The sequence below is a fragment of the Urocampus carinirostris genome, chromosome 6 (genome assembly GCF_059441175.1).
Source record: "Urocampus carinirostris isolate Australia breed hairy pipefish chromosome 6, RoL_Ucar_1.0, whole genome shotgun sequence".
Lineage (NCBI taxonomy): Eukaryota > Metazoa > Chordata > Actinopteri > Syngnathiformes > Syngnathidae > Urocampus > Urocampus carinirostris.
This window is the reverse complement of record NC_142354.1, coordinates 986,394-1,010,621: the sequence shown is the minus strand read 5'-3', so window position 1 is coordinate 1,010,621 and position 24,228 is coordinate 986,394. Positions and strand designations below refer to the sequence as shown.

General features: G+C 39.1%; 1 protein-coding gene across 4 annotated transcripts in view; it reads right to left on the bottom strand.

Moving 5' to 3' along the window:
* Positions 1-24,228, bottom strand: part of LOC148363495 (dedicator of cytokinesis protein 3-like) — a 163,099-nt gene that overhangs the window by 30,142 nt on the left and 108,729 nt on the right. For 2 of the 4 annotated variants that reach the window (XM_088337390.1, XM_088337391.1), the window contains 10 exons: positions 23,670-23,728; positions 23,313-23,461; positions 18,152-18,237; positions 18,005-18,031; positions 17,735-17,830; positions 17,570-17,633; positions 15,367-15,460; positions 14,497-14,645; positions 14,316-14,402; positions 1,829-1,933 (listed from right to left, as the gene is read on the bottom strand). In XM_088337390.1, coding sequence (XP_088193516.1) covers positions 1,829-1,933; positions 14,316-14,402; positions 14,497-14,645; positions 15,367-15,460; positions 17,570-17,633; positions 17,735-17,830; positions 18,005-18,031; positions 18,152-18,237; positions 23,313-23,461; positions 23,670-23,728 — 916 coding nt within the window. The remainder of the gene's footprint in view (positions 1-1,828; positions 1,934-14,315; positions 14,403-14,496; positions 14,646-15,366; positions 15,461-17,569; positions 17,634-17,734; positions 17,831-18,004; positions 18,032-18,151; positions 18,238-23,312; positions 23,462-23,669; positions 23,729-24,228) is intronic. The other 2 variants (XM_088337393.1, XM_088337392.1) reach the window with 2 other exon arrangements.

Here is a 24,228-nt window from a genome sequence, read left to right as displayed (position 1 = left end):
CATCTGTCGGGGGTTGTCGAGTTGCCCTTTTATCTTCTCCTTATGGTCTGCTTTGGCGGCCCTGATGCCTCTCCTCAGGTTGCCCGAGCTGTGCTGTAGAACGCTCTGTTGCCGGATGTGAAGGCTGGAGCAGTGAGCTAACCTGGCTGGTCATCCACGGCTTCTGGTTTGGGTACACCTGGATGGTGTTTGCCACAGTGACCTCACCCATGCATAACTTGATGTACAACAGTTCTGTGTCCATGAATGTTGCCAGGTCCTCATGATGGTAAGTGTTCCACTGTGTCTGCTCAAAACAGTCCTGGAGTTGGGGGAGGTGATGATGGTCTGTCTCTTAGCCTTTGTTTGCTGGCTGAGGGCGGTGTAGGCTAGGGCCAGAAACAATGAGAGGTGACTGTCCTGGTTGGTGGAGTGGTATGGCTCTGTATGCACTTTTTATGTTGGAGTACACATGATCAAAAGTTTTACCTTTTCTTTTGGGCATTTAACTTGCTGGGTAAAATTTTGGTAATACCTTTTTTAAATTTGCCCGATTAAAATCACCTGTGATGACATGTGCACCGTTTGGGTAGGCACTCTGGTGTTTGTTTGTAACGTCAAGCAGAAGAGAAAGAGGGTCTCCCACATTAGCGTCTGGTGGTTTGTGGACAGCAGTGATGATAATGGCGGCTAGCTTCCTAGGCAGAAAGAATGGTCTGCAAAATTACCGATATGAACTCCAGGTCTGGGGAGCAATGCCTGTCCAACGCGGCTGTTGTTCCACCAACCTTCATTCACATAGATGCAAAGCCCACCGCCTTTTTTTTCCTGGGGTCGCTGGCTCTGTTTGCTCTGTGTAGCGGGCGGCCAGCTAGCTATAGTGCTTCATCGGGTATTTGCAGATATAGCTACGTCTCAGCGATTAAAAACCTGCAGCAAGCTGTGTTCCCTCTAAGCTTTCACAGGTCTGAGCGTTTACACAAAGTCTGTGAATAATAACGGTGAGCAACATCAAAACCAAGTGGGGCAACCAAATTATTATCAAACATGTCCAAAACCTGAATAAACTTATATTTTACTGACTTTCCTGGCAATGCAAAATTATTATTTTTACATTTTAATGAATTGACTAATGTATTATTGGATAGGTTGTACGGCCCACAAATGTCAGTTGTTTTCACAAAAAAAAATCTCCCCCACAAATCAAGGGAATAAAATTGCAGGGAAAAAGATAAATGGAGAAAAAAAACATGAAAAACAAAAAAATAAAACAAAAAAAGAATTAAAAAATGAAGAATATATTGGAAAACATAAAAAAATAAAAGGTTTTGGAAGTGGCCACTAAGATGTCAGTGATGTCTGAGCCTCATCTTACCTCATGTAAATGCAATTTTATCCACCTGTGAGCATTTCTAAAAATGCACGTTTGTATAAAAGTTCATGTATTTTTGCTTATTTTTTCAATCAGTATTGTTTTTTTTTCCTATGAATATTTTTTACTTCTAGGAGGTGCTAAAGAACACTCATTTTCACTTCAAACTTTCGTATAATGGTAGGGGCCTCAAAACTGTACAGACTATTAAACCATCTCCTGATCTAAAACCTACATGAGGACAAGGGAATAACTCAAAACCTCACTCAGCATGAGGAAATTAATAACTTTGAATTAGTGTAGTGATAAAGTAACCTTTTCGACATTGGTAAGGATAATAGCAAATGGACATCTGGGTAATATATCCATTTTTAGCCATGAAAAGGGTCTCAGTTTGAAATGGGTTGTTGACCACTGTTCTAGAAGCCCTCTCTCAACCATTTAGGACTTTTGATTGGAATGCAAGGTTTAATTGACCCTGAGGAAGAAAGGAAACTTTCTGCCATAGAACCCCACGCGGAAGAATTCCGGTTCTGGACGCTCTTGCTCCATGATGTGGTCAAAATATACTGCCTCCAATTTCTGCAAACAAACATGCACAAAAAGAGACCAATTGGGATGAAATAGCCAAAAATCACAACTTCAGTTTCTTCAATCTAATCGCTATGGGGTACATTTGAGGAGTGGGGGCAAGCACAAAGGACATATACACAGCTTGTAGAGGTTAGTGATATCACCACAAAGACTTAAATGAGATTGTGAACCCCCCCAAAAACTTTTACTCCATTTCAACGGGATATTCAGAAAGAAGGGCAAATGCTGCAATTCCAAAATACAGGTTTTGTGTGCCGCGCCGGAGGTGCGTAGTAACAAGTTACATTTACTCGAGTACGTTTTGGGGCATTTTTTACTTTTTGGAATATTTTTAGATCACTTTACTTTTTACTTGTGTCGATGTTTGGAGAAGAAACTGTACTCTTTCCCTGCTACAATAGGCTACGTTGAACCCGTTACCTAAATCCCCTCCACCTCACGCATCCGTCTGTCACTGCTTCCATTTTGTGAGAGACCTCGTTTCTTTAATTTAGATTTGACCAGTAATGTTTTAGGACATTGCGTCTTCTTGGACTATTTTTAAATCACTTTACTTTTTACTTGAGTAGATTTGTGGAGTAGAAACTGTACTCTTTCTCTGCTACAATGGGCTACGTTGAACCCGTTACTTAAATCCCCTCCACCTCTTGCATCCATTCGTCTGTCACTGCTAAGGCGTTTTCGTCTTGTCAGAAACCTCGTTTCTTTTGTTTAGCTTCGACCAATAACCCAGACAACATACAGTTGGCACTTGTGAGCAGTGCTAGAAACTTGTTTTACTGTACTGTATGTGCAGTGCATATAGATATAGCCTCACATATAGATTATTTTTTAATCCACAGAAGTTTCACCAAAACAAACTGAGCACTTTTACTCAAGTAATTATTTTGGATGACTACTTTTTACTTCTACTTTAGTCATATTATTCTAAAGTACCAGTACTTTTGTTGTTGGGGCGGCAGTAGCTCAGGAGGTAGAGCGATCGTTTTAGGATTAAGGGATCCCAGTTCGAATCCCGGCTTGTCCGTGTTACTTGTCGAAGTGTTCTTGGGTAAGACACTGAACCCCCAATACCCCCAATAAGCAGGTTAGCGCCTTGCATGGCTGCACAGATCACGGCCGCTATTGGGAAATGTGAAGCACAATGTAAAGCGCTTTGGGAAGTCATTGACTTGAAAAGCGCTATATAAATGCAGATCATTTCATTTCATTTCATTTCATTCAAATACAATTTTTGGCTACCCTACCCACTTTTGCTGGCGCCCATATAGGACCTGGATGCCGCATCTCCCATTTAGTTTTTTGGAACCAAAAGGGATCAGATTACCTCATCTATTCTTCTATTATGATTTCTTATTATTTTGCACAAGTGCAGTGGCATCATATACACAGTCATTCACACTGATGGTCAATTAACATAATGAGACTGCAATTACATGTTAACAAGAATCACATGTGCAACACCTCCACTCTGGCTAATTTTAGTACAGTGTCAAAGTAAACAATATGTACAATAAATTCTATCACCATACTCTTTTGCTACAAATCTAGCTTTAAAAGTCTCAGGTTGGGAAAGGCTCTCCAACAGTAAAACCCAACGTCCCCCCACCGCTTTCTTCCCCATTCAGCACTGTACACAGGGTGTGTCATTCTCCTTTAATGCTGAAATTATATCCTCCATTGCCTTGACTCAATTTAGACATTTTGGAACACATTGCCTGTTTATACGTTTTAGGTACATTAAAGCCTCTATAAAAATAGTCCTCCTCCTGTTCATCTTCAATATCTTCCGTTTTACATTGTGAATCTCTAAAATAAGCTGGTGGCCCTCTTTCCCTTTCTGGGTAGTGCCGTATTCCCCCACTATCAACTTGACGGTAGATGGTGTACTACTCTCATCCCTTTTACTCTGTATGCATCTGGCTTGTGGCTGTTCTAATATAATTGATACCTCAACATTTAAAAAAAAATATGTGTTTGGATCTGGTTTTCATTCAATATGGGTTTGAGTTGTCTGTGATTTAACACTCTTCCGGTCTGTGGAAAATATACTTTATATGCAGAGCTATCATATCCAATAAAAATACCCTTGTCACACCTTGGGTCAAGCTTCTTTTTGTCTTGCTCATACAACGACCACTCTGCACCATATACCATCATGTGAGATATATTTGAGTTTTTTTCCTGTAAGAGCACCATATAGAGTTTGACCTAACCTTTTGCAATAACACAGATTGTGAATCCGTGCAGCTGTTTGCACTGCGAATCTCCATAATGTTTTGGGCAAATTGCTCTCAATTAACATACATCGACATTTCAAATAACATTCGCCACTGTCTTTCTGCCGTGCCGTTTTGATGTGGTGAGTAAGGAGCGCTCGTCTGGTGACTAATCCTGTTCTGCCCGAGCAGATTTTTTTAATTCCAGGTGAATTCTGTGTCATTCTCTGACCGTATAGTTTGGAATTTTCATATGGGTTGTGTCAGCTAAGATGTTTTCTCTAGCTTTAGTTGTGTCACACTTCGACTTTAATAGGGCCAAATCATACCACTATAATCATCTGTACCCATCTCTATCAGTTGGGTCCATAGGGCCACATAAATTTGTGTGAACAAGTGCCAATATCTGTCTCTTTTCTATTTCTTGTAGCCACAGTCTTACCCTCTACATAAATATAACAGTTTTTAACATTTTTATCACAGATTCCCTTAAATTTCATCCCTTAAACCACATTCTCCAAGCTGAAAAACATCCTCAAAAATATAGTGACCAAGTACATGTGCCATGTTTGGATTATGACAAACTTTGGACTTGTCATCTTTTGTATCAATTACTGTGGGCATATGCTGTTTATCACTAACTTAAAAAAATAACTAGTACCATCTTTAACTCTTACACACATACAAGTGTTACCTTGTTAAAATGTAATTCTGCCCGTTGCATGTTGCTGCTCTGACTGAAAAACTCTTGTGGAAAAGTTGGTATGTACATTGCATTTTTTTTTGCATTTACTGTCCACAAGTGAAATCACAGTTTTCGTCAGCATTTGCAACACCACCCTTGTGCCATCAGCTAGTTCAACAACATGTTCCTCTGGCTTGAAAGCATCATTGATGGTCTTAAACTTTTTATAGTCACTTATGTGTGATATTGCACTACAGTCAACCATCAACACTTAAGTGTTCAATGTCAACTTTGGATCACAGTCATCAATTAGCTTAAACAATATGACTGTAATGAGCGTTTTCAGTCCTGTCCTCGTCATCTGCTTCTCCCCTCGTCTTAGCCCTTACTCGTTTTCGGCTCACTGATGCAGTATTTCTCCCGTTGCACTTGCCATGGAGTTCCACTGTCTTCGCTGGTGCGGAATGTCACTCCTGTGGTCTCTTCTCTTCTCTTCCATGGTTGTGGAGGCAGGTCATGGAAACATGTCCCCTCTGATGACATCGCCAGCATGGTAACGGTCCCTGGTCCCTACGGCTCGCCTGACGTTGTCCTCTGTCCGGTAGTCCCTTTACTACCATTGCAATTTGCAGCTCGTCATCAATATTCTCGTCTTCCCATGACAAGGATGCAAATATACAGTGTAGTCTCTGCTCAAACAATATATTCAGTGACAGTTTCCTTGCTTTTCCTCTTGAGGGATGCAATTTCGCAGTACAAACTTACGACACGCGGCTCCCCCTTGTCAGCATAACCTGCACATAGAATTGTCAGTGCCTTGCGTCCGTCTCTTGCCACCTCTCTCATGACTGGGGACAAACTTTTAGTGTCAGGACTTGCACCAGTTCCGCATATGCTTGCACATTCTTCACAATGTTATCCGCTCGCACAACATTGCATCCTCCTCGTCATGCATCTGTGGCTTGGCTTTGATTTCACCGACCACCCACGCAACTCCTGGTTTGCGAGGATTCTGGTGTCCTACAGTTCGTATGATTGCTCGTCGCCATCAAACTAAAGCCAATTAAATTGCTTACCAGACATCATACAGGGCCTATAACCTGTCAGATTACCAGTAGTCATCTTCCTTAGGAAGAAGTGTAGCACAATTGGTGCTCTTTGCCAGATACCCCTTAAAACACACCACTTGTGGAGTCCGAGAGGAGTTTCATTTTGAATTTTAGATTTTTCAAATGTGCAGTGGCATTTTTTACAAGACCACCCGTGGTCAATTAACATAATGAGACTGCAATCACACATTAACAAAAATCAAATGTCCGACAGGGCCTAATGAACCGCTCCCATCTAACTAGTTTTGACAAGGTTCTGCTGCCGTAGCTGTGCAGTCCAAACAAAAATGGGTGTTTTTAGCTCCAAAGCATCACTGCATTTTGATTGGATGCTTGGCTATTGCACTTGGCTCCCACACCTCGAGTTTTGTATTCAAAAATTGTGGTGATGTTGCAAAGTTGGGTATTATTCCTTGTTTTGAAGTTAGGGAAGACAAAATCCACCAGGAAAATGAATCTAAAAGAAGTTTAAAAAAGAATCAGGATGATCTCATGATTTTGAGTGTAACTCAGGCCCTATTGCTGAACTTGAAGAGTGACAGTGACTGTTAGTGAAGGCAATCAATGCCATCTTAAATCAGAGGCACGTTGTTTTCAAAAGTGTGTTAGGATATGGTAAAATATCACTGCATAAATGAAAAAGTATTTGCCCCCTTCTTGATTTCTGTATTTTTTGCATATTTATCACTCACAAAAGTTTCAGATCATTAAACCAATTTTAATATCACACAGAGACAACCTAAGGAAATACAAAATGCACTTCTCAAATGTTTATTCCATTTATTAAGGCACACAAAAAAACCTATCCTATGTGAAAAAGTAATTTCCCACTGAACCTAATTGCAAGTTTGGCTGTGATAACAGAAATCAAACATTTACAAAAACTGGTAATGAGTCTTTCACAATGCTTTGGAGTAATTATGGCCCGCTCTTCTTTGAAATTTGTTTTCTAGCATGAACTTCTCATTTTAGGTCTCAATTGGATTTAAATCTGGACTTTGACTTGGGCACTCCAAAACCTTAATTTTAGAGTTTTTCTTCAGGATCTTATGGTAAACACCCGGATGTCCGTAAACCACAGCAAGTTGTTTTGGTCCTGAGCCAGCAAAGCAGTCCCAGACCATCACACTGCCACCACTAGGCTTTACTCTTGGCATTATGTTCTTGTTATCAAATTCAGTGCCATTTCTAGGCCAGGTGTAATTTGGTTCACACCTTACAAAAAGGTCTGTTGTTGGCTCATCAGTGCACAGAATGTTTTTTCAAAAGGCTTGAGGATAATCAAGATGCTTTGTAGCAAATGTGATACAACTCTTTGAGTTCTTTTGTGGCAGCAGTGGTTTTCACATGGGAACTCTCCTATGGATGCAATTTTTGACCAGTATATTTTGACCCTAACTGAAGCCAGCAAGGCCTGTAGTTCCTTGGATGTTTTTGAAGGTTCTTTTGTAACTTCCTGGATGAGCCGTCATCGCACTCTTGGAGTAATTTCAGTTGTTCGACCACTCCTGGGAAAGTTGGCTGCTGTTCCCAGTTTTCTCCATTTGTGGATAATGGCTCTGACAGTGCATTGCTAAAGCCCTACAGCCTTGGAAATGGCTTTTTGACATTGTCCAGACTGAACAATTTTAATCACTTTTTAATATTTTCTTCTCGAGTTTCTTTGAATCGTGACATGTGAATTTTGTAGCCCACTTCACTTTGTCTAAGATATTCACTGGACTGTAAATCAGTTGGACTATTCAAATCACATTATTCATTTAGTTGTATTGAGTACATTTCCTAATTGTGTTTTTGGGTGAAGCATGCACTTATGTTTGGTATCTGGACCTTTGCCAGAACATTTATTGACATTCTATGAGTCAGCTTATCTGTTCCCTCTTAGCTGCGCGCATGCGCAAACGCACACTGCCTGCACAAACGCGCACTGCCTGCACATTCTCAGCGCACAAAAAATCTATCCAGCGCAATGTTCCCTCTAAGCTACGTGTGTGCGCATTTCCGCACTACCCAGAGCTTTTCTACGCACAAGAAAATCTAGCCAGCTCACAAAAATCCGGGCTCGAAATTGCTAATTAGGAAGCGAATTAAGTCAAAGTTACAGTGCATGAAGGTAAAAATACAAGGGTCGTTGTGTTCTAAATGCGGTATTTCGAAGTCAAGGTCGAAGTAGAACGAAGTTGAGTAAAGTCAGTAGAGTTTTTCGAGAACCAGCTTCTTCGGCTCGGCTCGCTAAATGGCTCTTCAGGTTGTTTTTGCTTATTTCATCCCCATATGACCAAATATTATGTAAAATCATGCACAAAATGACTTAAAGGAAGGGGAATAGAACAAAAAAGAAAAAAATACCAAAATGAAAAAGTAGTGAAAAGCTGAGAAAAAAAGAAATAAAAGGAAGAGGAAAAAAATAAGGGAAAAATTCAGAAAAAAAGACAGAGAACAAAGAGAAAAAAGTAACAGCTAGGAAAAAATAAACACAATGAGATTTTTTTAAAGGAATTTAAAAAAATAGAAAAAAACAGGGGAAAAGAAGAAAAAGTTTGTGTTGCATTCAAATAATTTCCAATTAAACCAAGTCAATCTTGTTGCCAACATAGTACTTCCACTTAAAATCGTGATTAAATACAGTCGTGTGTTGTACTACTAATGACTTAGTTGCCACACTTGGGATTGCTGTTGCTCACTGTTGTTTCAAGCGTTGCTCACCGACTTTGTGAGAACGCTCAGACCCGTGGAAAATTAGAGGGAACATTGTCGGTAAACTTCCTCTATGCACAAGGACTCTAACCACATCCATGTCAACACACAAGTTCCCCTGATGCTTTTTTAGCAGACATGCTCTCCTGAAAAAGCCCAAAATATATCTTTTTATAGTTTTATCATAATAAAATACCTCAACAGATTTGCTCTGCTCCAACTTTAACGTTTGCACTAGCACATAAGTAGATGAAGGACGCACAAAGGAGAAAGAAACATTTTCTTCAGAGAAGTAAGATTGAACACCCAGAATAGAACTATTTTCCTACAAGTTTCATGGTAATAATATTTTTGTCTTTCTTACCCGGGTTTTCAGCAACTGTTAATGTGGAGAGATGTTAATGAACGATTCAGTGAGCAAATCTTTTAAACAATCTTTTTTTAAGACATGATTCAATGAATAATTATACTAATAACTGTTTTGTCAATCACAACCGTCAAACCCTGACAAAATGCATTATTAGCGGAGTAACGGAATACATGTAACGGTGTTACATAATTAGGATACAGAAAAAAGTGATTGCGTGCCGTTACAGTAACAGAAAAATAGGTAATCAAATTACAAGTATATTGAATTAAAATAAAGATTACTTTGTAGGATTACAAATTTATTTAAAAGTATATTCACAAATACATAACGTGCCGATTACTGACACTAAAGAGGCAGAAAGAGATCAATCATACACACGACTTGTACTGGGGGCCTACTTATCAGCCAGTGCATGGTTTTTTTTTGTATTTATTTATTCAGCCAGTATAGACCATAAACATGATATATACAGGAAATCATTTGACACGCGAACCTCTCGACGTGACGCGTCGCGTTTGATCGGCATCGGGTTTTTTAGACCCAACTGCTGTGTTGGGAGTCATTAGGTGACCAAACTCCCCAATTCCAACCCTTAATGCCGAGCGCCAAGCAGGGAGGCAATGAGTACCAATGTTGTAAGTCTTAGGTATGACTCAGCCTAGGCTTGAACCAGCGACCTCCCAGTCTCGGAGCGGGCGCCCTACCATCTAGGCTACCGAGCTGTGTTGCAGTAAAAGCTGTTCTTTTATAGTTGTGTTTTTTTTTTCTCCTTGAACGTAGCGCTCATTTTCTGGAATTGGCGCAAGCCTACAGTTTTGTGAGGCTGCTTAACGTGTGTTCCTATTAGTGCAGTTGTGCGCTAGTGATGCACTCAGGGACATTTTGTAAATTTGAATGTCTTTATTTTGCATTTTGCAGTTTATTGTTGTTCAAATTCCACTACATGATCACTGAATTGTTATTTTGTGAGAACATTTTACTTTATGATAAGATTTGTTGTAAATTAGCAGACCTGCATGGCCGCTTACACCATAGCATGCAAGACAACCACACTTTGTTAGTCTAGTTGCTGCCTTGGCCTACAATGAAAAAAAAAAGATTTTCCTGAGGTTCAGCATCCCCACTTCAAACAAGTAAAACTTGAACTTGGACACAAGACATCCCAGAGTTTGTTGGAAATGTAGAAAGGGAACACTTGGTGTGTTTAAAACAATATTTGGTTCTAAATGTGCTCTCAGTGATAGCTAAAACAGAGCTTATCTTGTCTGCCATGTTAAGGAGAAAGTCATACTTTTGCTTCCTAAACGATACTACGAAGTTAGAATTTAAGCACTATTTTGTAGGTCTACAAGCAACTATCGGTCTTTGGTTTCCTCCCATTCCTTCTCAAGGTTTTTTTTTTGTGTTGTGAAAGGATAGTGGGATTGTGGACGCATTCTTAAGGATGGGCTGGGCACCCGCATGATGCGGCAGGGGTAAACCAGTGAAAGCTGTCGGGCCCTGCTGTTGAACAAAAGAGTGTGTTGTGTCACTGACCCGAGTGACATGGCCGCTTTCTGGTGTCCCGTTTCATCTGGAGGGACGAAGCATGACCAACTTAGGTGCCGAGGTGCCTAACTTGTTTGGGTGTTTGGGCAATTGGGTTGGCCATGGTCCAAATATTTTTGTGTGTGTTTTTTTTGCTATTTTTTTCCCTTTTATTTTCTTTGTTATTGTATGTGTTTGTCTTGCTGTCGGTCACCCTTCTTGAGGGAAATGACCAAGATAGATAGATAGAATTTCTCACACACAATTTGACAGAGGGTTGGGTCACCCATCATACAGCAACACGAACCCAATAATATATACAATTGACATTCCCATAAATAAGCAGATAAAAAAACAACAACAACAAATGTTAATAAAAGAAATAAAATAAAAGGTGAGGTTTTTAAACATCAAGTAAAAATTGTGTGATAAGCTTCCAAATTTCTCGAAAAGTTGCAAATATTTGTGGAAATCATTTCTAGGTAGGTCAAATTCATGTTGAAGTTGTTCAAAAGATTTCAATACCTGTCCTTCAACACTTGGGTAATTAAAATCAAACCTTTTTGGGCCCATCTTTCAAATCCTACATCCATAACCCAAGGTTTAAAATCTGGGTTTTTCGCTATTTCTGTAGCCCTATTCACATACCTTGATATTTTAAAAAATGTTTGTATTGTTGACCATTTTTTAATAGTTCCCTTAATCCATTCATTCTAGAGTTTTAACTTCTTCCACATGACTACTGATATGAATGGTAACTATTCCACTGGCACATTTGGACAATGTGACATGTCCACCCATATTGTATCTTTGTCTCTAGTAATCCAATGAATAAGAGCTTTAATTTGAGCTGCCCAATAATAATATCTAATATTAGGTTGGTCCAGGCCCCCTTTTTCTTTGGAAGCTAAAATGTCTTTGTATTTAATTCTAGGTTTCTCATTTTGCCAAAGGAATTTTGATATCAATTTATTAAACACTTTAAATGTGGATGCCGGAATCAGAATAGGAGGAGACTGAAACAGAAATAATAGTCTTGGTAATATGTTCATTCTAATTGTTTCTACCCTTCTGATAAGGCTTAAGGGCAAATCCTTCTTTATTTCTTTCAATAACTTTCCATAATTTGCATCAAACAGCTATGTGGGATGTGGTGTAATAGCCTCCCCAAAATATTTAAACCATTTATTTGTCCATTTGAAATCAAATCTATCTATCACCTCTGTTGGACATTTTCCTGATATCATCATTGCTACTGATTTGCTCTCATTATTTAAATTTCCAGCTACTTCTCCATATACTTTAAGGTTCTCCAACAGCAGTGGTATTGATTAAGAGGGCTCTTTCAGCATTACCAACAAGTCCTCTGCAAACAGGGATATTTTATGCTCTTCTCCTTCCTCATCCAATATTCCCCTTATTTGCTCATTTTGTCTTATTGATTCCGCGAGTGGTTCTACGCTTACTGCAAACAAGAGTGGACTTAAACAGTCCCCTGGTCGGAATCCACTTTTAAACTCCAAGAAGTCTGAACAGTGACCATTGACTCACAGCCTAGATTTAGGATTTTTATAGATTATTTTCACCCAATCTACACATTTTTGAGGGAAGCCAGAAGCTATAAGTCTTTGATGTAAAAAGCCCAAGTTCACTCTATCAAAATCTTTTTGGGCATCCAAGCTCAGTAACATCGAGGGTTGGTCTTTATATTTTGTACTCGAAAATATGTTTAATATCCTCCTAATATTGTTTGCAACTTGTCTTCCTGGAAAAAATCCTATTTGATCTGCTTTAATTAATCCTGCTATAAATTTCTGCATTCTTTTTGCCATGATGCTTGTAAGAATTTTTAAATCGTTACACAGTAAACTAACTGGTCTATAGCTTTCACACAGCATTGGATATTTTCCTTCTTTATGCAGGACTGTTATGATGGCTTCTGACCATGATTTGGGGGGATCTCCTTTTGTTAGCGCATAGTTAAATACATTATGTAGAACTGGGGTTAATTCTTCTTTAAAGCTTTTGTAGAACGCCCCTGGGAATCCATCCATTCCTGGTGATTTATTTATTTTTAAGGTTTTTATTGTATCCTGTATTTCCTGTTGTGTAATGGGGCGAATAATTTCTAATGTATCCCCTCCTGATAGAGTTGGTAAATGTAGTTTTTCCCAAAAGTTTTGTACCGTGCAGTTATCCGAATCATTTTCTGAATCATTGTATAAATCTTTATAATATTCTGCAAACGTTTCTGCAAAACCTTTGGGTTTTGCTAAATATTGTTTAGAAATAGGATGTTTTATCCGTGAAATAATTCTATCGGTTTGGGCTTTTCTAAGTTGGAAGGCTAGTAACGGACTGTCTCTATTGCCCATTTCATAATATCTGTCACTCATAAAACGCAAAGCCCCTTCTGCCTTGTTTGTTAAAAGTTCATCTAATTTGCCTCTTGTTGTTTTTAATACCTGTAATCTGGATTGATTTGGCGTTCTTTTATGTTCTGATTCTAGTTCCTTAATCTTATCCTCCAATTCTTTTTGATTACTTAAACGGGCTTGTTTCAGTCGAGAAGATATTTCAATTATTTTCCCCCTTATTACAGCTTTCCCTCCCTCCCATAATATTGATGGAGAAACCTCTCCATTGTTATTGATTTGAAAATATTTCTTTATACATTGCTTTATTTCCTGTTCTACATTTTTATCTGAGAGGAGAGACAGATTCATCCTCTAATACCTAAAATGTGGTTCATTGTCCAAAATTAATTTTAAAGTAATTGGAGTATGGTCACTTATAGTAATATTTTCTATGAAATCATTCATTGAATAGCTGCCATGAGGGTTTGAATAGAAAGTATAGTCATTAGTTTGGGGTTCTTATCTCTCCAAGGATCTATCAGTGCCAATTTGTTAGTTATGTTATTTAAAACCCGTGACCTCTTTGTACTTGGTCCATGTACTGATGGGTACCTGTCCACTTTGCCATTTTGTACAGTATTAAAGTCACCCCTTTATTAGTAACATTCCCTTCGCACAGTTGGTGATCACTTTAGCTGAGTCCCTTTTCAAGGTTTAATTGTTCATTTATCGAAAACACAACTTTGTAATTTAATTATATTATTCTTATTTTTTCTTTTATTAACGTATTTGGTGTTGGAGTTAACTAAAAGTATTTAAAAGTAATCAAGTTACATTATATGCAATGTTATGGTACTCAGATTACATTACTGATTACATTTATAACAGGTAACTAATAACGGTATCCAATTACATTTTTAAAGCAACCCTCCCAAACCTTTTGGCCATGTCAATGGTGGCAGCTCAGTTAGATAAGGGCTTAAAGGTGGGGTGTGTAGTTTGAGGTGTCTAAAAAGTTTACAATTAACTCTTATAATGTATGTCTTAAAAGAGTTTTTTTTTTCATCCACCTATCTGCTTTTATCTTACTTTTATCAGTGGCGTTCTGGCCACAAGGCGTATTACGCTTAAGGAAGAGTGAATTGGCTAGGGGGACAGAGTTATATCACACGCATGTTTAGTAACAAAAACACTGTTTCAAATAATGTCCAAATGCTAACCCAAACCCCTAAAATATGAAAAAGGAGGAGTTTATTTGAGCACATCTATGAATTTCACATACTTGCATGCGCGACAAAAGGATCAGCAATGATATTTTCAGACAGAAGATGGAGACCATAAGTATCATATTTTTTAAGTTCCAAATATCACCTTTAAGGGACATCTTATGTCTTTTTTAGTCTTACCCGAATCCAGCTGAGACTCTGGTAGTCAAACAAGGATTCATACTGGAAGGCCAGTTCCCTGCACAAAGGAATTCCAAACTCCCAACACTGTAAGCACAAACATATTTCACACACATTCAGCACTCATAAGTTTATAAACGTTTTAGAGTAGCTCCGGCGTGGATTTGCCAAGAAGCTTTACCTTCCCTTTGTTGAAATAGTGAATGATCTTGCGGCAGACGGCTTCCTTGCGCTGCCACTCAGATTGAGCAGAATAATGCAGAATCTCTTTCAATGGTCGCTCATCCCAGTGCAGCAGCTCCCAGTAAAGCAAAAGTGTGAAAGCAGCCTCTAAACAAATCAAATTAAATTTATTTGTAAAGCACTTTTCAGTCAATAAATTGCCATTCAAAGTACTGTATAAAAACATTCAGTGTAAAATACGAAAATAAAATCCCCCTTATCTCCACCCAACAACCTAAATCACCAATTACACAGACATACACAATGGTTGGTTGGGATGAAATAAAAACAAAATAAATAATTATAGAAAGAAAATATAATTATGGAAAGGCACAGTCTCACCATGCAAGGAAAGTTACCTGAGAGAGGACCATTCACACTGGTAGGAATAGCAGCATGCGGCCTCAGGATTTTTATCCATTGAACCACACTCTACCAGTATGGTATTGTCAGGACATTAAAAAACTAGTAAAAGCACCGACCCTGAAAGCCAATGCAGGGATTTTAAATCTGGTGTAACGTGACTCCTCGATCCCCGTAAGCAAGCGTGCTGCAGAATTTTGTAGTAGGTGCAAGCTGGCAATGTACTTTTTGGTAAGACCGGAAAGCAGGGCCTTACAATAATCAAAATGAGAGAATATAAGAGTGGCTATATCTGGCTATATTCCTCAGATGATGAAAACAAACTTTAGTTATGTTTTAAAAATCTGGAATAAAAGAGCTCCGAGTCCAAGAATAATGCCTATGGCCTAACATGACAAATATCCATGCTTGTGCTCACCAAATGGCTCTTCAAATAGGTAGATAGGTGTGTGTATGTGTGTCTTACCAGTATAGTTGTGTGCCTGCAGATGCATGTCGCAAAGTTTGTGGATGTAGCGGATATACATCTCTTCCTTGTTGATGTCAGATTTGTAGAAGTTCTGAGCAATGACATTGTGTTAACACGTGACTACAGTATGTCACAAAAGTGAGTACACCCCTCACATTTCTGCAGAGATTTCATTATGTATAATAGAACATCACTGAAAAAAACATTGCTTTGATACAATGAAAAGAAGTCTGTCAACAAAGGCCATGGCCTACTGGAAAAATATACTTTGGTCTGATCAGACAAATATTAATATATTTGGCTCATAAGCATGTGTGGCGGCAACCAGTTGAGGAGTACAAATATGTTTGTGTCGTGCCTAAACCGTGGTGTTGGGAATGTCATGGTTTGGAGCAGCATGAGTGCAACTCGAATTGGGGAGTCTTATTTCATTGAAAAAACATCAATTCAAACATGTACTGTGGAATACTAAAGCAAGGAATGGTCCCTTCCCTTCAGAGACAGGGTTGCAGGGCAATGTTCCAGTCTGACAATGACCACAAATACTGTACACTTCTAAGATGACCAATATTTTTTTAAAGGGGCAAAGAGTAAACGAGATGGACTGGCCAAGCATGTCTCCAGATCTTAACCCAATAGAACAACTTTGGGCCACCCTCAAGCGGAAGGTGGAGAAGCCCAATACCTCAAATATCCCCCAGCTCTGACATGTTGTCATGGAAGAGTAGAATAGCATTCCAGTGGCAATTTGTGAGGCTCTGCTGGAATTCATGGCCAGAAGGATTAAGATGGTTCTGCAAAATCATATTGACCACCAATGTTCCCTCTAAGCTGCGTCTGTGCGCATTTGCGCACTACCCAGGGCTTTTCCGCGCACAAGAAAATCTAGCCAGCTCACAAAAATGAGGGCTCGAAATTGCTAATTAAAAAGCGAATTAAGTCAAAGTTAAAGTAAAAATACACGGGTTCCCCTGACGCTGTGTACTAAATGTGGTATTTTGAAGTCCATGTCGAAGTAGAACGAAGTTGAGTAAAGTCAGTAGAGTTTTTCGAGAACCGAATTCTTCGGCTCGGCTCACTAAAAAGAACCGGCTCTTTCTGGTCCCAAACGGCTCTTCGGGTTGTTTTTGCTTTTTTAATCCCTACACGACCAAATATTAGGTAAAATTGTGCACAAAATGACTTAAAGGAAGGGGTGGGGGAAATAGAACAAAAAAGAAAAAAATACCATAATGAAAAAGTAGTGAAAAACTGAGAAAAAAAAACAAAACAAAAGGAGAGAAAAAGAGAAAAAAAGAGCAGGAAAAATTCAGAAAAAAAGCCAGAAGAAAAGAAAGAAGCAAATAAAGGGAAAAATGGTAATAGAGAACAAAAAAGCAAGAAAAAAGTAACAGCTAGGAAAAAATAAACACAATGAGAATTTTTTGAAAAGGAATTAAAAAAAGGGAGAAAAAAAAGTTGTGTGAATGCTCAGACCCGTGGAAAATTAGAGGGAACATTGTTGACCACACAAAGTATTAAACATTAGGAATAAATACAGTTCTGTATCGTGCAACCGACTAAATAAGCCCCTCAAAATGTTAGTATTATGCGACAAGATACCAGGAATAAAAGAAATGGAAATCTTGTGAAAGAATTGTAAAAACAAATGACGTTTGTAGGCCCTGCAACCTTTGCAATCGTACATTAGTCAATTCATTCAAAAGTGAAAAATAATTTTGCATTGCCGGAAACTCAGCAAAATGTAACGTGATGTCAAGTTTTGGACATGTTTGATAATGATTTAGTTGCCACACTTGGGGTTGCTGGTGCTCACTGTTGTATCAAGCGTTGCCCATCGACTTTGTGTGAACGTCTAGACCCGTGGAAAATTAGAGGGAACATTGTTGACCACACAAAATATTAAACATCCGGAACTTTTATTTTAGGGTGTACTCAGTTTTGTTATCAGGAGTTTAGGTACTAGTGGCTACATTTTGAGTTTTTTGAGGGGAAAAAAACAATGTAAACCTCTATATAAGCTTTACACAGACAACCTGTCAACAAGATGTTTCTTCAGTGTTGTTCAGTTCAACATTATGATGAAATCTCTTTTGACATGTATAGGGTGTACTCACTTTTGTCACATACTGTACGCCACCATTTTGTGTCCACTCATTTTGCACCTTCTGTTTACTAATAACCAAGTAAAGCTTCTTACTAGGAAGTGGACAGTGCAGCCCATCTTCTTGTTCTCTGTCTCATGTTCCCTCATGACCTCCCTGCTGACAAGATGGACAATTCTCATCATGAATTGCTAGTTTAGTTCTTGCGCATGACCAATAACTGAAATCCTGACGAATAAAAGGTTAAAAATGTGTACCACCTGAAGTCCAGGATGTTTTCCACGAGTCGAAAAACCGATGTAATTAAAGACTTGCCGGACTCTCTCCATGTCTCCTGCTCTATCTTCTCCAAAAGACTTCAAGACATAAAAAAACAGCAACAAAACGGCTTCTTTTTTTACATTATTCATATGCAGTACAAACACTCTGCAATCCAAACCTCTCAACATACGATCCAAAAATGAAACTGAAACTTTAATGCTTATTGCTGTATTTTAGTGAATGTAGTAGAAGTGATTGATTATGCCTACCTCGGGTATGGCCCAAAAAGCTGTGTTCTAATCCCATTGGAACAAAACAAAGGCACAACCGCAGTGGCGTTGCACAAAAAGAGAAATGAAAAAAAGGTGGTTAAAGACACACGAAAGACTCATAATGGCAAAAAAAAATTGCCCTACAGCAAACTGAAGAGTTCTCTGAAGTTATCATCGCCTTTGCCTTCCGAAAGCAAACTGTCCAGCTTGTCTATCAGCTCAGCCTCCACCTGCACAACAGCAGCAAAACCCCAAAACGTGTTACAAAACAAAATGGTCACATACAGTAGAACAGGTATGTCCAAAGGTACAGCAGGTCTTGGAATTTTTACTGTCATAAAATTGCTAACATGTGGCTCGCCAGTAATGTTGACCGCAGCAAAAAAAAAATTCTGTACACAATTTTTAAAAAAACAACATTTCACCAGATGAGAGCAGAAGCCTTTTGGCCACCTTGCCCTTGACTTTCTGTGATGGGCAAGACTTTCTGTGCTGGGCAAGACACTGAATCCCTAATGTGCCCGATAAGCAGGTGGTTGCCTTGCATAGCTGACGCTGCTATCGGTGTGTGAGTGTGTGTGAATGGGTGTGAATGGGTAAGTGTGAAGCACATTGTAAAGCGATTTGGGAGGTCTTCATTGAATTTGAAAAGCGCTTTACATTTATCGAGTGTGTAACAGTAATAAAAGGCAAAAACGGGGGGGAGAAACCTTATAAATTGTTATTACCGTAAATTCCGGACTATAAGCCGCTACTTTTTCCCCAAACTTTCAACCCTGCGGCTTATTCAGTAATTTTTCTAACGGCCACCAGCGGCGCTCAAGTACAAAAGGTAAGATTTAGACCGGTGGAATATATGCGCCGAGGAAGACTGCAACTTCACTAAAACTGGCCGCATGCGAAAAGCAACTTTTTCGCTAGTCTGCCAGTGGATCCTGACAGCGTGGGGCAGCATCAAAAAATCCACCCTCACCAACGGGTTCCGAAAAGCCGGTCTGCTGCGTGACGGAGAGGAGGGCACAGAATCAGGAGTGGATGAAGGTTCCAGCGACAGTGAGCGTGGAACGACGTTTGTATGACAAAAGTTTCTTTCTGACACTGAGGAAGACGACTTTGATGCTTTCAGTTCTAAGGAGGAAGACGAGGACGGTTTACCGTGATTTTTACAAGTACGGTATGTTTTTTTAACAGACCCGTTCACTGTGTTGCGAGCGTGTTGCTAGCGTGTTGCTACCATTAACTGCCCGGATGAAAGTTGTATCATTATTATTAAAGCTTTGAAAACTCTCTCTGTGTACCGTCTTTCTTTGCAAATATGTGTAACCATGTATAATATGTATTTCCAACTGTATATTTTTGTAATGTATTTATTTGTATTTATTTTGGACACTTATTCTGATATGTTTTGGACGGGCGAATTAAAAAGAAGGGGCGTAACGAACACGGGCTGACTGGAAGTGGGGACCGGTAAAGGTGAGTGTTAGTGGACACGGCGGACAATAGTGGATATATATTTTTCCCACCCGTACCTTTGGAAATATACACTTTTTTCTTTGGATTACTTTCAACGGGACCCGCACTCTGCCGGTCTGCATCAAACCTTAAGTACCGCTCGGTAGCCTAGATGGTAGGGCGCCCGCTCTAAGACTGGGAGTTCACTGGTTCAAGCCTCGGCCGAGTCATACCTAAGACTTACAACATTGGTACTCATTGCCTCCCTGCTTGGCGCTCAGCATTAAGGGTTGGAATTGGGGGGTTTGGTCACCTAATGACTAAAATGGCTGCGCCCTGTTGGGCTGCGGCTGCATCGGCTCGCTACAGTTTAACTGTACGGGTCAGGTGTATCGACATTTCGTTCTGTGTGCATTGTTACAAAGAATGACAATAAAAGTAAATTCTATTCTATTCTACTTCTCTCATTTTCCGTTCATTTTGATTTTTGGACTGTGTACTTCAATGTAGGATATTCAGTTACAATCATGGGACTTAAAGTCAGGTCTGGGTTAGTTTTGTGTTTGTGTTATAATTTTTTAATGTGGGCGCATGCGGCTTATATACAGGTGCGTCTTGTGTACCGTATTTTCCGCACTATAAGGCGCACCGTGTTATAAGGCGCACCTTCAATGAATGATATATTTTAAAAGTTTTTCCATACCTAAGGCGCACCGTATTATAAGGCGCTACAGTAGAGGCTGTAGTTACGTTATGCAACCATTAGATGGTGCCGCGCTAAAGGGAATGTCAACAAAACAGTCAGATAGGTCAGTCAAACTTTATTAATAGATAACAAACAAGCTTTCCACAACTCCATTCACTCCCAAAATGAATAAACAGCTGTTTTATTATTTTCTCTGAGGTAAAGCATTTTCGTGACACATCTTTAACATCTTTGAACAACAGCAAGGCATCACATTTAAGTTTTCCTCCATTTCGTCAACACGCAAAAAAAACGTCTGATACTGTTATGGTAAATTAAACGTTACTGCAATCGCAATATAGTGACACTCAAAAACTGTGTGCATTTACAATAACAAGTGCAAAACAATAACAATAAAGCAATAACATAATAACTGTAAAATGTAAAACGTAAACACACACAAGAAAAACATAAAGCTCACTCTATCAGCTCCTCATTTATGAATCCCTCGAATTCTTCTTCTGCAGGGTTCGAATTGACCATCTCAGTGGATGGGCCTCCGTCTCATCAAGGTCGTCATTTATCGAGTCAGTGTCGCTGTTGTTGTCTGGCAGTTTTCTTCAGTCTTCCCGAAAGCTCGGACCACAGTTGAGACTGATATATCAGCCCAGGCATTTACGAGCCACTGACAGATGGTGGCGTATGTCGTCCGGCGCTGTCTCCCCGTCTTGGTGAACGTGTGTTCGCCTTCTGTCATCCACTGCTCCCACGCAGTACGCAGTCTGGCTTTGAATGCTCTGTTGACACCAACATCTAGCGGCTGGAGTTCTTTTGTCAATCCACCCGGAATAAAGGCAAGCACTGAATTAGTGTGCTTCACTTGTTTTTTGGCATTATCGGTGATATGTGAGCGCATGGAGTCGTAGATCAATAGGGACGAAGCTGTGTGAAAAAAGCCACCCAGTCTCTTCACATAAATTTCTCTGAACCATTCACTCATCTTTTCTTCATCAATCCATCCCTTAGCTTTGATGACTATGCCGGTGTGACTGATTGCCTTGAGTTTAAACTCTGCGTTGTAAGCGTGTCTCTTAATTGGAGCCATTTCAGGGTCTTTATACAAACGCACAAATAAAAGAGAATCGTTGCTTAATATTTCCCAGTATGCACAGCGCACTTCTGCTTCTACGTGAAAAATGGTGTCGGTGGCTGCTTACCGTAAGTTGCGAGACCTGTCGCGGCTCAATATTGATCCATATATAAGGCGCACCGGATTATAAAGCGCATAGTCAGCTTTAAAAAACAAACAAACAGATTTTAGGTGCGCCTTATAGTGCGGAAAATACGGTAAGTACAAGATCGGTTTTCCTCTTAAAATGTGGTGGGTGCGGCTTATAATCAGGTGCACTCTATAGTCCGGAATTTACGCTATTTGGAAAAGTTTACACGATTATAAATCAGTGGGACGAAACAAAAAACACATATAGTCAAATCACGATTTATCGGAAATGTCCTGCCTCATTAATGTATTACTGATGGAAATTACAGCTCTTTTTAAAGAAGCGTCCCCTTCGGCTCAGCTCACTGAAAACAGTCGGCACTTTCAGCTCCCAATTGGCTCTCCGGATTGTTTTTGTTGTTTTAATCCATACATTAACAATTGTTATGTAACATTATCCCCGAATGACTTTAAAAAAGGAGGGGGGATAAACCAAAAAAAGTAAAGAAAAAGCATACCCTAATAAAAAAGTACTCAAAAGCTAACAAAAACAAAAACAAACCAAGGGTGGAAAAAAGGGAAAAGTGAGAAAACAAAACAAAACAAGAAAAAACAAGAAAGCAAGTAAAATGGTTGAAAAAAGAAACAAGAAAAAAAAAAAGGCAAAAATTAAATCGAGAACAAAAGAAGTAAAAAGCAAGAAAAAAGAAGCAAAAAGCTGGGAAAAAAACAAAATGAAAAAAAAGAAAGAAAAAGGGGATATATATATATATATATATATATATATATATATATATATATATATATATATATATATATATATATATATATACACAGGGTTTGGGTAGGGTTACTTTAACTGGATTACTTTCAATTACTTTTGGATTACTCCAATACCAATTACTTTTGGATTACTCCAATACCAAACATGCTAATAAAAGACAAAAGAAACTAAATATGAATAAAATTACAAAATTTTGTGCATGCTTGGGGAGTAACGGAATACATGGAATGGTAAAAATGATTTTGGCAAGCTGTTTGGATTTACTTTCATTTTGTTTCTGTCACTTTTTATGTTAGTTTTGCCGGAGATCAAAGAGATCAAAGCCAGGAGAGAATGCTTACCACGTGTTGTGAGTCTTAATTTTATTCATCCTCCGGGCACTCCGGTTTCCTCCCGTATTCCAAAAACATGCGTGTCAGGTTAATTGGCTGGACCAAATTGTCCATAGGTGCGAATGAGCTAGTAAGTTGTCTGTCTCTGTGTGCCCTCCAACTCACTGGAAACCAGTTCAGGGTGTCCCCTGCCCACTGCCCGAAGTTGGGTGGGATGGGCTCCGGCACCCCCGCGACATATATACATACACATATAAACATTTATCGCCAGTTAAGGCAAATTTAAAAAAAACAAAAACGTGTGGAAACATGAAACATGTTGGGTTGGAGAAAGATGGGCACCACCAGGCTGTTTTGGCCCAAGATAAACCATAGGGAATTGTGTTTACAACCCTAGTGGTTAAGGGATCCAACCATTGTCCAACTAAATAAATATATCCCCAAAACTTTGAGTATTACTTAACAAAAGATACTTTTTAGAAAATAGAAATCTCATGTAAAAGTTTTAAAAACAACTGACGTTTCTGGGCTTTGCAAATCTTTCCAATAGTTCATTTGTCAATTCATTAAAATGTGCAACATAATTTTGCATTCCCGGAAATTGTGCAAAATGTAAATTGATTTGATCTCGGGTTTTTCGTTATGTTTACTCATGATTTGGTTGCCACAGTTGGGATTGACGTTGCTCATTGTTGTTCCAAGTTATGCTGACAGACTTTGTGTGTACGCTCAGAAAGGTGGAAGTGCACAGCAAACATTGACTGGGACGCATGCTAGCTAGCACATTGCTGCTGAGGAAGCTTATCATGGGGTGTTGCCGGGTGGAAACAAACCTGTTTGAAATTTCCGTTTTTGCGTTGTTCCAAGTCCATCATACCATGGAAGATGGGGATCATGATATTACGGACTTTGGCCTGAGACACCAATGTTAAGCCCAAGAACGGACCAATCATGCCGGGAATGAAATGGATTTTGTTTTCACCTGCAGAACACACACACACATTTTATCTATTACAATAAAGACAATTCTAATTCAAATTATTTTGAAACTGATGTCAGCTGAACGGGATCAGACCAACCAACTAGCTATTGTGCAAATAAATAAATACATTCCCAAAACTGTTAGTATTACATAACAAAAGATACTTTAAAAAAAAATAGAAATTGATAGTGGAGCACCGGCTTCTTACAAAGGTTCTGCCACATGCTGGAGAGTCCATATGTCATCGTCACCCTCATGTCTCCATACCTGCACATACACGTCACCACATTAATTAACCCCTTAACGTTCCTGTTAAATTGACCTAAAATCCCAATCCAAGACATACTGAAAGTAAATTGGATGCCATTTTTGAACAGTTTGGAAAATATAGACAGTTTTTGTCCTTTTTGAAAGGTAAAACTCTGAAGTTTTGTTCCTAACTGAAATAATTAATGCAGGTGCTACTAACATGCAATCATATGCCTGCAGATGAATGTAGCATGGGCATCTTAGCTGGAAAACAGGTGATGCACTGCTTGATGCCTTACTTGCTACCTTCTCAAATTTGATTAAAATACGAAGAGCTAAGCTTCGTATTTTACACATTTTTCTGAGGGTATGTCAAAGCATTTTCAAAAGTTGCCATTTGGAGACGACAAGTTTACAGCTATAAAAAGTCTGCAACAACATTTTGAAAGAGTTGTAAATGTTTGACTTCTCTTTCCAGAAGTCAATCAATGATTGTGCCAACTTGCACGTGATGATCA